Source organism: Aquarana catesbeiana, linkage group LG11 (assembly GCF_042186555.1).
Source record: "Aquarana catesbeiana isolate 2022-GZ linkage group LG11, ASM4218655v1, whole genome shotgun sequence".
NCBI classification, from domain to species: Eukaryota; Metazoa; Chordata; class Amphibia; order Anura; family Ranidae; genus Aquarana; species Aquarana catesbeiana.
This window is the reverse complement of record NC_133334.1, coordinates 103,738,532-103,751,980: the sequence shown is the minus strand read 5'-3', so window position 1 is coordinate 103,751,980 and position 13,449 is coordinate 103,738,532. Positions and strand designations below refer to the sequence as shown.

Sequence of the window (13,449 nt, the reverse complement as noted above, 5' to 3'; positions counted from 1 at the left end):
CCCTTATACTCGAACCCATGGCCCAATACATCAGAACAAACCAAACTATAACTGGCATTGAAGTAGGAGGTATTACACACAAATTATGTATATTTGCAGACGATATATTACTTTTTCTATCATCACCACAGGTCTCTGGTCCTAACTTAATACCAGCTCTTGATGGATTTGCAGCCCTATCCGGCCTTATGATTAATCCTAAGAAATGCCTAGTGCTTAATATTTCACTCACAAACATGGAATTGATCCCGGCTAGGACTGCACTCCCATTCACATGGGCAGAAAAATCAATCCCATATCTTGGAATTCATTTAACAGCATCTCATTCTGACTTATTCTCAACCAATTATCCTCCTGTATTAAGACAGATCACAAATCTAATAAAACAATGGTCGCAACTTCCTTTATCCTGGATAGGGAAGATTAATGCAATCAAAATGACTATTCTACCCAAATTGCTTTATCTATTCAGAGTCCTCCCTATTCCAATTCCTTCCTATTTTTTGAGAATAGTACAAAAAAGAGCAACTTCGTTTATATGGGGCTCTTCTAAACCACGTATACCTATACACACACTACATCTTCCCAAAAATAAAGGAGGCCTGGGATACCCTAATTTTACTAACTACTACAGAGCAGCACATTTGGCCAGTCTGTCCAAATACCATGCAAAACAGGAAATCCCATTATGGGTATTTATAGAGGCTTCAGAAAATGACCCTCTATTAATATCAAATTTATTATGGCTTGATCCTAAAGACCGCTTTAAAATTCATAATCCCATAACTAAACACTTCTTATCTCTCTGGGATAAACTAAAAACCAAATATCAGTTACAATCTCCACACAATCCTCTCCTTTCTTTTATCAGAAATCCGGCCTTTTATCCGGCATGGATCTACCCAAATTCTTTTAAAGCTTGGACAACATCAGGCATTCAGACACTAAATGACTTCATAGCATCTAAATCATTCCTTTCATTCCCATCGCTTAGAGAAAAATATGATCTACCAAACTCTGAGATATTTAGATATCTCCAAATCAAAAATTTCTATACACCATTCCTAAAGGGGGATACACCATTATCCCAATTATCCATTTTTGAATCAATCTGTACAAAAGATCCATTTGCTAAAGGTACAATTTCATCACTTTATAATCAATTATATGGAGTAGCAAATCTTAATAGACCCTCTTACGTTCAGAGGTGGGAGGAGGACCTGGGACGAACTTTAGAAGACACGGACTGGTCTAATATATGGCTCACATCTAAGTCATCTTCACCCAACATCTTGGCACTAGAGACAAATTATAAAGTCCTAACTCGCTGGTACCTTGTACCCGCTAGAGTGGCAAAATATTCACCTAATACCTCAACTCTTTGTTTTCGAGGATGTCCAGAAATAGGCACATATTTACACATATGGTGGACGTGCCCAGTAATCCAAACCTTCTGGAAGGAAGTCTTCGTGATTGCATCTAAAATATTTAAAAAAATAATACAACCAGATCCATATTTAACTTTACTTAATCTAAAACCGGAATGGTTAACACTCTCTCAATTCAAACTTATGATCCAACTAATAACGGCTGCAAAACAAACAGTGGCCAAGGCATGGAAATCTCCTACATTGGTACTAGCAGAAACAATTCACAGAATGAATAATACAATGTCCCATGCTAAGATGGTAGCCATCGATCAAAATCAAATTCCAAAATTTGAAAAACTTTGGCATCCTTGGATAAAACAACAGTTCCTGTCAAATTTCAATGACTCTGTCCTGTTGCCATGGTAACAGATTAAATGACTTACAGAGACACCCATTCTAAGGCTTCAAAGAGAACTAAAAAGAATAATAAACTGACGAGCGCGACAACCTTGTGGACCATACCTCTACCTTTCAACCCTTTTTCTTCTTTCTCTTTCCTTTTCTCCACCTTACGATTAAAGCTCATTATCAGAACTTATTTGACCTATATACACTCTACTTGTAAACAATATGTATAGTAGGTATAAATCATTTAAATACCTACAAAAGTAACTAAAGGAAATGATATATATCTTTAATTTAGGTTTACGTGAACCCAATGTTTAATATTTGAAATTTCATGATATTTACCTATATAAACCCTACTGTAAAACAATGAGCTTACTTTATAGATCCTTGTAAACTTACTTTATGTATATTTATGTATCTTTATAACATTGTATACTCAATAAACTTCTTTTGACAAGGAAAAAATACAAATTAAAAGTTAAAGAATTCCAGTTATTACATTTTTTTTATAGTTACATTGGTCAAGCTTGGACCAATGTAACTATGCATATACCATACCTGTGGGATCTCTCTAGAAGCTGGAAATCGCTGTAGTAGACACTTAGCAGCAAAAGGAAGGGTTAGGACCTCCACGAGGTGCTATTGTTGCACTATAGGGGAGATTTTGTTGCATTTTCTGCTCCAGTATCAGGTGTTGCAGGGGATAGGAAGAGGTTCTGGTCTTACTCTATTCTATCAAAAACTGAATATTTGTTTTGGCTGGAGTTCCACCTTAATATTCCGGTAACATATTGTTATATATATATTTCTTATTTTTTATTTATTTTAAGGTACTGGCTATGGTATACCACAAAATCCTACGTAGGTGAGTTGGCCAAAACTGCGTATAAGCGCCTGCGTATGTACCAGGTAAACTTTGTTGCACTACAAAGGAAACGAGACCCCGAACAAGTGTTGCTGCAGTGCGTCCCCAAACATAAGGTAATGTTTCTTTCATAATAAAAGACCTCTGAATTCTGCTATCCTTTTTACAGTATGTACAGTATGTGCTACAATAATGGAAATATGAGGTAGCGACATGAAAAATGTGACAGTTGCATAAAAACTAGTTGCAAAAAAGTAATTTTTAGTGATAAATTACAATAATATCTCAAATTGTGCTTATTGTATATACACTAATGGCTTCCTCGAATGGGGTTTTACAGTATATTTCACAAATCTTTATGTATATCTTCTTTTTTTTTTGATAGAACAGTTTAAAATATCTGGTAATAATAATACATGCAGTCACACACACACGCATTCAACAAACAGCACGTCACAGTTAACTGCCCGAAAATAAATCATTGGTTGATAATTATTAAGGGCCTGTTTCTATTTGTGCGTTGTGGTATTTGCGTTACTTACATACTGTACATGGTAATGCACCTGCACAATGTTAATTGTAGAATGCATCCCAATTCAATGTTCAGTATGATGCATCTCAGCACACATCAAACCTACCCATGCACGCATGTGGTGAACTGAAAAAAATAGGTTCAAGTTTGTCTTTTTATCCATTGTTGTACGTTGGAAGTCTGGGGTGTGTTGGACGTTTGAATAAGCCCTTAAAGTTGTTTGCTGTTTCTTTTAGCTTCAGTGGAACATGTAGCAGATTTACAGTATTTGTACACATTCGTAAATTGTGCTCTGAACTGAATCTCAGAAAAGCATCTGTATGTTTTTAGATTTTGTGATCCCATCAAGTGAAAATCCACAGCTAGATGAAGCTAGGTACAAGCATGTGAGATTCTTTGCATGTCTTTTCTGGTTGGACTTGTGGTGCCTTTGTCTTAACTAATGCAGTGGGGTTGATTTACAGCACTAAAAGGAGTAGATCATTTTCACTTGGCTTATTGAATGGGGTGAAGCTATATTAAAAAAAAAAAAAAAAAGAGACTTTGCAAAAAAAAACCCAGTCATGTGCAAGGTAAAAAAAAAAAACATTCTTAAGACATGATTGATCGATTCAGCGAAGCTACACCCCATTCACTAACATAAAATTTAAATTTTTCTTTATCTTAGTAAATAATATGAAGTTCACTTCAGTCACCCAGTCCTGTGAGTAATATAAGCTTGTTTTTTTAAAGCTCCCTTGCAGATGATTATGCATTTGAAGTGAACACGCTTTTAGGCTCCATTCACACTAGCGCGTTTTTTGATGCATTTTGCATTTTGCAGAAATGCATGGGAATTTTTTAACATGGGTTCCTATGGAACATGTTCACATCAATGCTTTTTTGTTTCTCTGCATTTTTGGAAAGGGTCGGGGACTTTTTTTCATGCAAAAAGCAGCGTTTTGCATGTAATGGATTTCAATGGACAAGCATCAAAAACGCAAGTGCACCGTTTTTGCAGCGTTTTTGGTGCGTTTTTGGTGCGTTTTTGACGTTTTTTTTTATTTTTTATTTTTTGTAATTTTTTTTTAAGACTGTAAAAAAAAAAAATTACAAAAAAAAAAAAAAAACGCAAAACGCAAATCGCGGCAAAAACGCGGCAAAAACGCCGCAAAAACGCTACAAAAACGCTGCTCAAAAACATGCCAAGCATGAAAAAAAAACCTCCAAAAACGCTCAAAAGCAACATGCATAGGTGTGAATCGAGCCTCACTTTTGTAAAGTTAACAGTTTCTACAACTTTAGTAAAGAAAATGCCAATGGCTAGAAATATTAGAAAGCAAAATGGAGGAAAACAAATCTTGCTGAATCCACACTTTGTCATATATAGATATTAGCTAGTTGTGTTACTAAAGCCTAGATTGGGGAATGGTACATGATGCTTGATCAGAATCTTTTGTGAATGGTTTGGTAATTTTATGTTTTTCTAAATATGCCAGCAAACTACTATCTGCATGTGTATGAATTTATTTCAACCTTATTTACACGAATTAGAGGCAGAATGTATTTTTGTAACCTCTAGTGCCTGTTAAAGGAGAACTCTACTACTAAATACAAAAGTATATTCACATACCTAATGCTACAAATCATAGGGATTCTGTTCTGAGAACTGTTACAGAGCAACTGCATTGAAAAAAAATGTATGCTTACTCCACGTGTAATCACATGACCTGCTGAATTCCCATTACCCCCATTGTACACCAGCTGTCATTTTAAACCAGAGTCAGTCTTATGGTGCTTTTTAATGATTTATTTTTTACTGAAATTGGAAAGAAGCAGGACAAAAATTATTTTAACAATTCATATCTGCCCCCAGAGCGACGTATCCCAAAATTCTTTCCTACACACAGTGTGGGCAGAATCTTGAGAGTCAGTATAGCATAATTGTTTTGATGATTGTTTTGCTCTGGAGCCCATCAGGTTTGGCTGTCAAAACTGGTTGTAATTCTATCCACTGGAATTGAAGAACCCAGTATTTCCAGGTATGCAGGAGGATGTGAATGGCCCATCAACCGGTCATAATGAATTCTAGTTAGAACAACGCAGAGATTACAAAGGATTTCCTTTCTTCACTTTTGGGGGCTGATATGAGTGGGGGTGAGAGTGAATGAAAGTTGAGTGTTTGTAAGGAGGCTCAGGATTATTTCAGCCCCTTTATTCTTTGGAATCTGGGATGATGCCGCATTAAAAGAAATGGGAAGTTCCGCTTTAAAGACTCCACCCCCCCCCCTTCCCCAATTGGTAGTTCTCTTCCCCGAACAAAAGTTCTCCTTTCCCCCCTCCCTCTCCGCAGTTATCTGGGACATGTCACAGGTCCCAGAAGACTGGAAGACCATTCACAATGCACAGCACGGCACGTGCATGCACAGTGAACACCCGGCTGTGAAGCAGCAAACTATCACAAACGGGTGCACACAGGTGAGATGCTGGTGCTGGGGACAGAAGACAGAGGGAAGGGACGGCTTGGGTGAGCACACTTCAGGACCCTGGGACAGGTAAGCGTCTGTTTATTAAAATTGCATGAACGCATATGTGTGCAAATACATACAACAACAAAAAATCTGAAAAAGTAGATGCTCAAACAGGAGTATCGTGTACAAGAGGTCTTATAGGTGTATTTCCTACCTGTAAATACAAGAAGGGATATGCATCTTTATAAGGACATTCTTTCAATGAAACTTTATAGTTCAACCTTATTTCCTTCAAGTATTTATAATGTTTTCCATCTCTCCCCAGGTGGACTTCACAGTGAAGAAGCTCCAGGATAGATATAAAGGCCCTGAGCCCTCTGACCAAGTAGAACTTGTAGAAGGGGAACAGTTCTTTGCTGCATTTGAACAGGGTCTAAAGCTGCATTCAGGTACAATGTGCTTCAGCTATGGATTCTAGCACTTATTTCACCCTCCTCCAGAGCAGAACCTGGTGATGTGGTATAGAAATTGGATTCCCTTCTTTCACCCCTCTGTCAAAGATTTATGTTAACGAAAGCACAAAATTTAACCTAATTTCATTGCAATTGCTGAGATGAAATACAGTTCGAGATCCTACACCCTGATGACAGCATGTCACAGCTTACATAGAACAAAACAGAGAGACATTTCAATAGCATGACTGAACATAGCTTAGCTGTTATATGATAATGAAAAAGCCACACTTACTATTTTAATTGGTCCACATTAGAAAACTAAAAAACTTTTTGTGCATGTGCATACATGTTGGTAGGAGAGTAGAAAATGACACATATCGGTAAAGAGTTTTTAAACCTATGTGCAAAAATGTAATATATTGCAGCTTTCCGGTCCTTAGATGAGGTGGCTGCATTAGTTTTCTTTATTTTTTACTGGCTTTTCTTTCCTTTTATTTATTTATTTTTTTTTTATCAAAGAACATGTTTATTTACAGTTAGAACATACATGTATGGAATACATATGCTACATCAGTGCAATTAAAATATGCTTTTATACATAAGCTTTAAGTACATTATCAATATATTGAAGGGTTCGTATCCGTTACAGCAACTCCTGAAACATTGTAGTAATTATTGCTATAGTCTTTTTGTTTATTATCCAACTACATCCAACAAACATTTCGGTATTACATGTATTACATCGAGCTGTTTAACCTGGCGTGGTTAATGCTCTTTCTAAGTGTTCCCATACTCGGTTAGTTATTCCACACAAGTTTCACTGGAATTTAGCCACCTGTCCCAAATTTTGTTGTATTTGGCTGGACAACCCCTATGACTATACAACACCCCTTTATATGGTAGTGTCTTGTTTATTTCACCGATCCAGGTTTGGATTGTGGGAGAGTTAGCCCTCATCCAGTGTCTAGTAATTACTTTCCTGGCACAAAAAAAGGTTCCATAAAGGAAGGTAGCCAAATACTTTTCCATATCAGCGTCTGGAAGTAGTCCTAATAAACACATTTTGGGATCAAGCTGTAGAGGCGAGCCCATATGGTCATGTAAGAATTTAATAATTTGTGCCCAGTAACTCTGGATATCCAGACATTCCCATATCAAATGAAAAAACGAACACAGGCTAACTGAACACCTTGGACATTTTTGGACTCTGATCTGGAGAGAATTTAACTAGCCTTGATGGTGTAAGGTAAGATTTATGGATAACATATAACTGAGTCAAGCGTTCGGAAAGTCTAGGAGATGACTTCTTGACATTTTCCAATATCTCTTCCCAATCCGAATCATCTATTGGGCCTATGTCCTCCTCCCATCTAACTTTAGCCATATCTATGATTCTTGCTACCGTGCGTGTACGTAAGATGCTATAAAGGCTGGATATTAATTTAGATGGTTCTTCACCTATGATCACTTCAACCATTGGTAACATTTGTGTGTTAGGGAATCCGTCTGTGAATTGGGCATGTAAAGCATGTCTCAGTTGCATATAGCTAAACAACATGTGTGAAGGTAGTTCAAACTCTTCCTTGAGGGATTGGAAATTTTTTACCCACAGGGAGGTAAGTACTTGAAATAGAAACGTGATTCCTTTAGCTGCCCACACTGTAGCGCTCGGTAGGTGCACTAATTCTTTCAACTGATGGTTATGCCACAAGGGTGTGTGTGAGTGGAAGAAGTCAGCCCCGGTCAGTTTGAGCGCAATCTCCCAGATGCTTTTGTGTTGATGTAGTAGAGGGTTCTGGTCGACTCTTCCCTTCCCACCACCCCTGCCTCTAAATATTACTTGTAAGGGGGAATATGTAGCTTTGTCTGGCTTTTGACATGTTAAAGCTTGGTATATGGTGTTGTCTGTTTTGTGGAGGTGGTAGAAGTGTGAGATCTGCGCAGCTATGTAGTATGCGTGTATATCCGGGAGGGCTGCCCCTCCGGCAGAGGTAGGGTTTTTAAGGGTATTCCATGCCAACTTGTGCCTGTTGGACCCCCATATAAAAGAGTTGACTATTTGGTTAATCTGGGACCGAACCCAAACCTCCTCAAGCACTCCCAACTTTCCTTTTATTTTTACCTGGTGATCATACCAGCAGCATACCTTCTGTCCTATGGTGACAACACTTAGAGATAGCTGGGAACAGTGTAACTGACAAGAGAACAGCACAGGTAGAAAGCACAGAAAGTTATAAGTTATCAAGATTTCTGGCAGGATCAAGTGTCTTTTTTGCATTTAGTTAGTAGATGAAACAAAATGTGTTCAATGGTTTACTTTAGGCTTCTTGTACAATGCTGCCTGAAAACACTCAGTTTTCAGGCATATAGGCTTTTTTTTTTTTTTTTGATACTGACCTAAATACAAATTGATTGTAATATGTTTGTATACACAGGAACATAAACATTCACTGTGTATAGACCAGTAAAAATAAATGCAGAGATCTGAGTTACCAGTCAGGTATGTGCAAATACATGCATAAGCCACAGTTCCTTCATTAACTAAGCTAGAAGAATTTTTATGCTTGTGTGTACACAATCGCAAATAGGCAAATAAGTATACAGCCCATCCTCATGTGTTTTTTTTTTTTTCTACCAGGAATAGCTGATGCTCATACATCAGTACAGTGTGCAAACGGCCTTACATACAAAACAGGAGCAAATAATAGAAGTTCATTGTTAGGGTTTGAATACATCAAAGCTGCACTCCACATATAAAGTGACTTATGCATGGTCATCTGCTCCATATGGCATTGTCGGTCAATTTGCCCACGCTGAATCAAACCTTCATCTGAAGAGGTACTATATTCCTAAGATGTATATAACAATGGAATTCTTTACTCCCTTTTGATCTCTTAAGTCAGCGATAGACGAATCAAAATTGGGCCAGTTCAGTAGGAACGGAAGTCAATCTATCAATCCTCTATAGCTGCTGGCAGTGATTATTCCATGTGCCATGTGTGATCATATGTGGGAACCCTAGCAGGGGTTCCAGGCAAATAATCTGCAGGAGGCAGCCTCACTAATAGCAATGGGAGGCTGATAACACTTTGATGACTCAAAAAAAAGAAAGGGAGAGTGACTAATGCCGCGTACACATGATCGGACATTCTGATAACAAATTCCTGGATTTATTTCCGACGGATGTTGGCGCAAACTTGTCTTGCATACACACAGTCGCACAAATGTTGTCGGAAATTCCGAACATCAAGATTGCGGTGACGTACAACACGTACGTCAAGCCGAGAAAAATGAAGTTCAATAGCCAGTGCGGCTCTTCTGCTTGATTCCGAGCATGCGTGGAATTTTGTGCGTTGGAATTGTGTACACACGCTCAGAATTTCCGACAACGGATTTTGTTGTTGCAAAATTTGAGAACCAGCTCTCAAATTTTTGTTGTCGGAAATTCCGACAACAAATGTCCGATGGAGCCTACACACGGTCGGAATTTCATGTCATATCTGGTTCATCCAGGATGGAAGACCCAGCTTGCTCCTCATCAGCCTCTGCTGGGGTGGAGGGAAGGGTGGAGGGAAGGGTGGAGGGAAGGGTTGAAAGTGATGGCCTGGCTTCATTCTGGTCATCAAGAAAACGGAGTTGATTGTAGTACCACAGCCTGGGTACATAAACATCATCTGCTGATGCTCCTGATCTCCTTGATTCCTGGATCTTCTTATGCTCCCTCTTATACATGTTCCTCAAGACCCCAATTTTCTTGAGCAATGTCTCCATTGTTGCTTCCGGGATGGTCGCCTGGACAAAGGACAGAAGTCTCTCCAGCGTTGACTTCCTCACATGCTTTGCATAATACTGAGGGTGTTTCACCTCCCACAAATTCCTCATCTCTCGATATTTCGAAATAAAAGCTGTAAGGAACTCTGGATCCTTAAATAGGGGATTCATTATATCTGGAAAAGATGAAGTCACAAGACAAAAAACACTTTTATTATAGGTTTCTGCTAACCCCTCATCATCTTCTCCCTATGTAGGCCTCATCAATCTATCAAGCCATATAGGCCGCTTGCTACAAAGTCATGACCATAAAACCCCAAAAAAAATATATCTAAAATTACCTTCGTTTTGTAACGTCCTGGTCCACTAGCCCGCCCCTGACGTTCGATTTTAACTCATGTTCTCCGCCCATTTTTTGTTACGGCGCGTAGTGGAGTAAATAATGGCGGAGACACCTGACATGTTGACGACCTCAGGTAGTGGAGACAGCCCGGAGGCTGGAACGTCAACAAAATCTGTGAGGCCTAGATTTAAGGCCTCTAATATGAGTTTTAAAGAGATGGTGGAGATGGTGGCCATTCTTCACAAAGACGACTATGACGGGAAGTATGGGCCGTACGCACGGCCAAATTTGCGCAAGGCCAAAATAATGGCGAAGGTCGTGGACACTTTGCAGGCATCTTTTGGGGTCCAGCGCTCCAAGGATCAACTTCGAAAAAGATGGTCTGACCTGAAACTCAGGGAGCCGGATCAATACAGACGTATCCGGAAAGTTCTTAAAAAAAGTAAGTACTTGTCGTGTTTTTCTCTTGTGTTTATTACCTTGTATACTGCTCCATGTGCTTTTCCTTCCTATACGATTTTTTTGTTCATCGTTTTAAACGATCTTTTAATAAACTTCGTTACATATCTATAGATAGATCTATCTATCTATATATCTATATATATATATATATATATATATATATATATCTATTATATAGATATATAGATATAGATAGATAAAGATATATATATATATATATATATATAGATATATCTATATATATATATATAGATATATAGAGATATATATAGAGAGAGATATATAGAGAGAGAGAGAGAGAGAAATATATAGAGAGAGAGAAATATAGAGATAGGTAGATAGATAGATAGATAGATATAGAAATGTAAAACATTCTTTTTGAATATTTTAAGTTATCTTTTTTTTTGGCTTTACATTTAGTTAGATATTTATAGATTTTGTTCCAGATATAGAGAGAGAGAGAGAGAGATCAAAAGATTATTAACTATATTTTGAGATATTGATATCTAGATATCTATCTATACGATATGTCTTTATAATTTTAAATATTGAGGTAAAATAGGAACTCTACACAAACCACTTCACTACAAATGTTGGAAAATTACTATGTACTAAAATATCTGTGTGCTAAGTAGATTAATAATTTTTTGTTTCACATAGGGGAAAAATCACTCAGCCAACAAGAAGACAGTCCACCCCAAGCCAAACATGATTGGGAAATCAGCCCATGTCCCACTGAGGATGTGGAGGAAGGAGAGGTGGGCGACATGGGCACCCCACCAGGTGAGTGTCTGACACACCAGCTTACGGTAATCTATGCATGGCTGCCTTTTGTTTAATGTAATTTGTCTACTCTATTTTAGGGGATCTGGTTGTGCTTGATTCAAGCAACAGCGCCACCCCCGAGGATGTGGAGGAATTATGCTACATGGGCACCCCACCAGGTCAGTGTCTGAGACAACAGCTTTATTATGGTAAGGTAAACTATGTATGTGTGCATATTTCTAAAGACATTTTTTGGTTTCATTCCACTTTAGGTACAACAAGAAGTGACTATTTCACCTCAGAAAGTGCCCAACGGCTAATTGGTCAAATAATGGCCTGGAATAAGGACATCGATGAAATGCGTAATCGGCTGGATCGTATGCAGCAGGAAATGAAGGACATGATTGATGTTTTGGGTCGAATCTAAATGCCCTTTTTGAAACCCCAAAACATCAATCATGTCCTTCATTTCCTGTTTTTCTGACCCCATTTTGGGCCTTCTCTTTATTTTTTTGGCTGAACAGAAATGGCTGTTTAACCTAATTGAAAAAAGGAGGGCTGTTTCTCGTAAATACCTAAAAAATCCACAAAAAAATAAAACTTGATTTTCTCAAAAACCACAAAAAAAAAAAAAACTTGATTTAAAAAAAAACAAAAAAATAAAAAAACTTGATTTTAAAAAACACACAAAAAAAAAAAACTTGATTTTAAAAAAACCAAAAAAATAAAAAAACTTGATTTTAAAAAACACACAAAAAAAAAACTTGATTTTAAAAAAAACAAAAAAATAAAAAAACTTGATTTTAAAAAACACAAAAAAAAAAAAAAACTTGATTTTAAAAAAACCAAAAAAATAAAAAAACTTGATTTTAAAAAACACAAAAAAAAAAAAAAAACTTGATTTTCAAAAAAAACAAAAAAATAACAAAACTTGATTTTCAAAAAAACAAAAAAAAAAAACTAAACTTGATTTTAAAAAACCAAAAAAAAAAAAAAAAAAAAAGCCTGTTTGAAAATCAAATCAAAAAGCCAAAAATATTTTTTTGTGGATTAGGTAGAAATATTTAAATATAATTATATTTTTCTACATTATTAAGATATCATTATATTTTTGTCTATGAACATTTTATACTAAATGCAGAACTGAATGCACAACAACCATTAATAAAAACATCTCCTTATAGGAATTAAATAAATGTGTGGTTTGTTATTTCAAGGCTCAGTATCAGTTTGGTTATAATTGTAAAAAAGTTGTTTACAGTGGCAATGGAGCTTATTTAGACATTTAAAATTAAAATACAGTTGGCACTACAACTGCTCGACCATAACCTAGGAGACAGCCCAAAAGAAAGGCAAGCAATAAATATAATGCAAGATTTCATCAATTTTTTTTTATTGTAAAAAATTAAATATCCTGGCCCATTGCAATGGCCCCCCTACCCATAAAATAATTAACATATTGCTGTCTAACTTGACGGGCACTTTGGGGGGCCAAGCCAGTACGGACAGTATCCAGGCCCGTAAGGTTGGCATCTATTTGTCCGGCCTCAGGCCCAACTGTGCCTATATAATTCTGAGAATGTTTGTTTAAAAAGTTGTGCAGAATGCAGCACGATAAAATGATAAAATTAAGTTTGTATTCCGCCAAATTAATGGCTGTTTGAAACAGGCGGAACCGGCTGGCCAGAATTCCAAACGCATTCTCAACCACTCTTCTAGCTCTGGCCAGCCGGAAATTAAAAACCCTCCTCTCCGGGGTGAGGGTTCTTTGGGGGAATGGCCTCATGAGGTGCTTGCTGAGAGCGAAGGCTTCATCGGCAATGAAGACAAAGGGGAGTCCTTCCACGTTATCCGCATCAGGTGGCAATCCCAGGCCACCACTCTGGAGACGCTGGCAGAACTCCGTCTGGGCAAATACTCCTCCATCCGACATCCGGCCATTCTTCCCCACGTCCACATATAAAAAATCATAGTGTGCCGACACCACCGCCATTAAAACAATACTGTGGAACCCCTTATAATTAAAAT

At 37.5% G+C, this 13,449-nt stretch overlaps 1 protein-coding gene across 2 annotated transcripts in view; it reads left to right on the top strand.

The window, feature by feature from the left end:
• The window catches only part of PIDD1 (p53-induced death domain protein 1), a 69,091-nt gene that overhangs the window by 43,124 nt on the left and 12,518 nt on the right, over positions 1-13,449 (top strand). For both annotated transcript variants that reach the window (XM_073604821.1, XM_073604820.1), the window contains exons 11-12: positions 2,609-2,759; positions 5,951-6,074. In XM_073604821.1, coding sequence (XP_073460922.1) covers positions 2,609-2,759; positions 5,951-6,074 — 275 coding nt within the window. The remainder of the gene's footprint in view (positions 1-2,608; positions 2,760-5,950; positions 6,075-13,449) is intronic.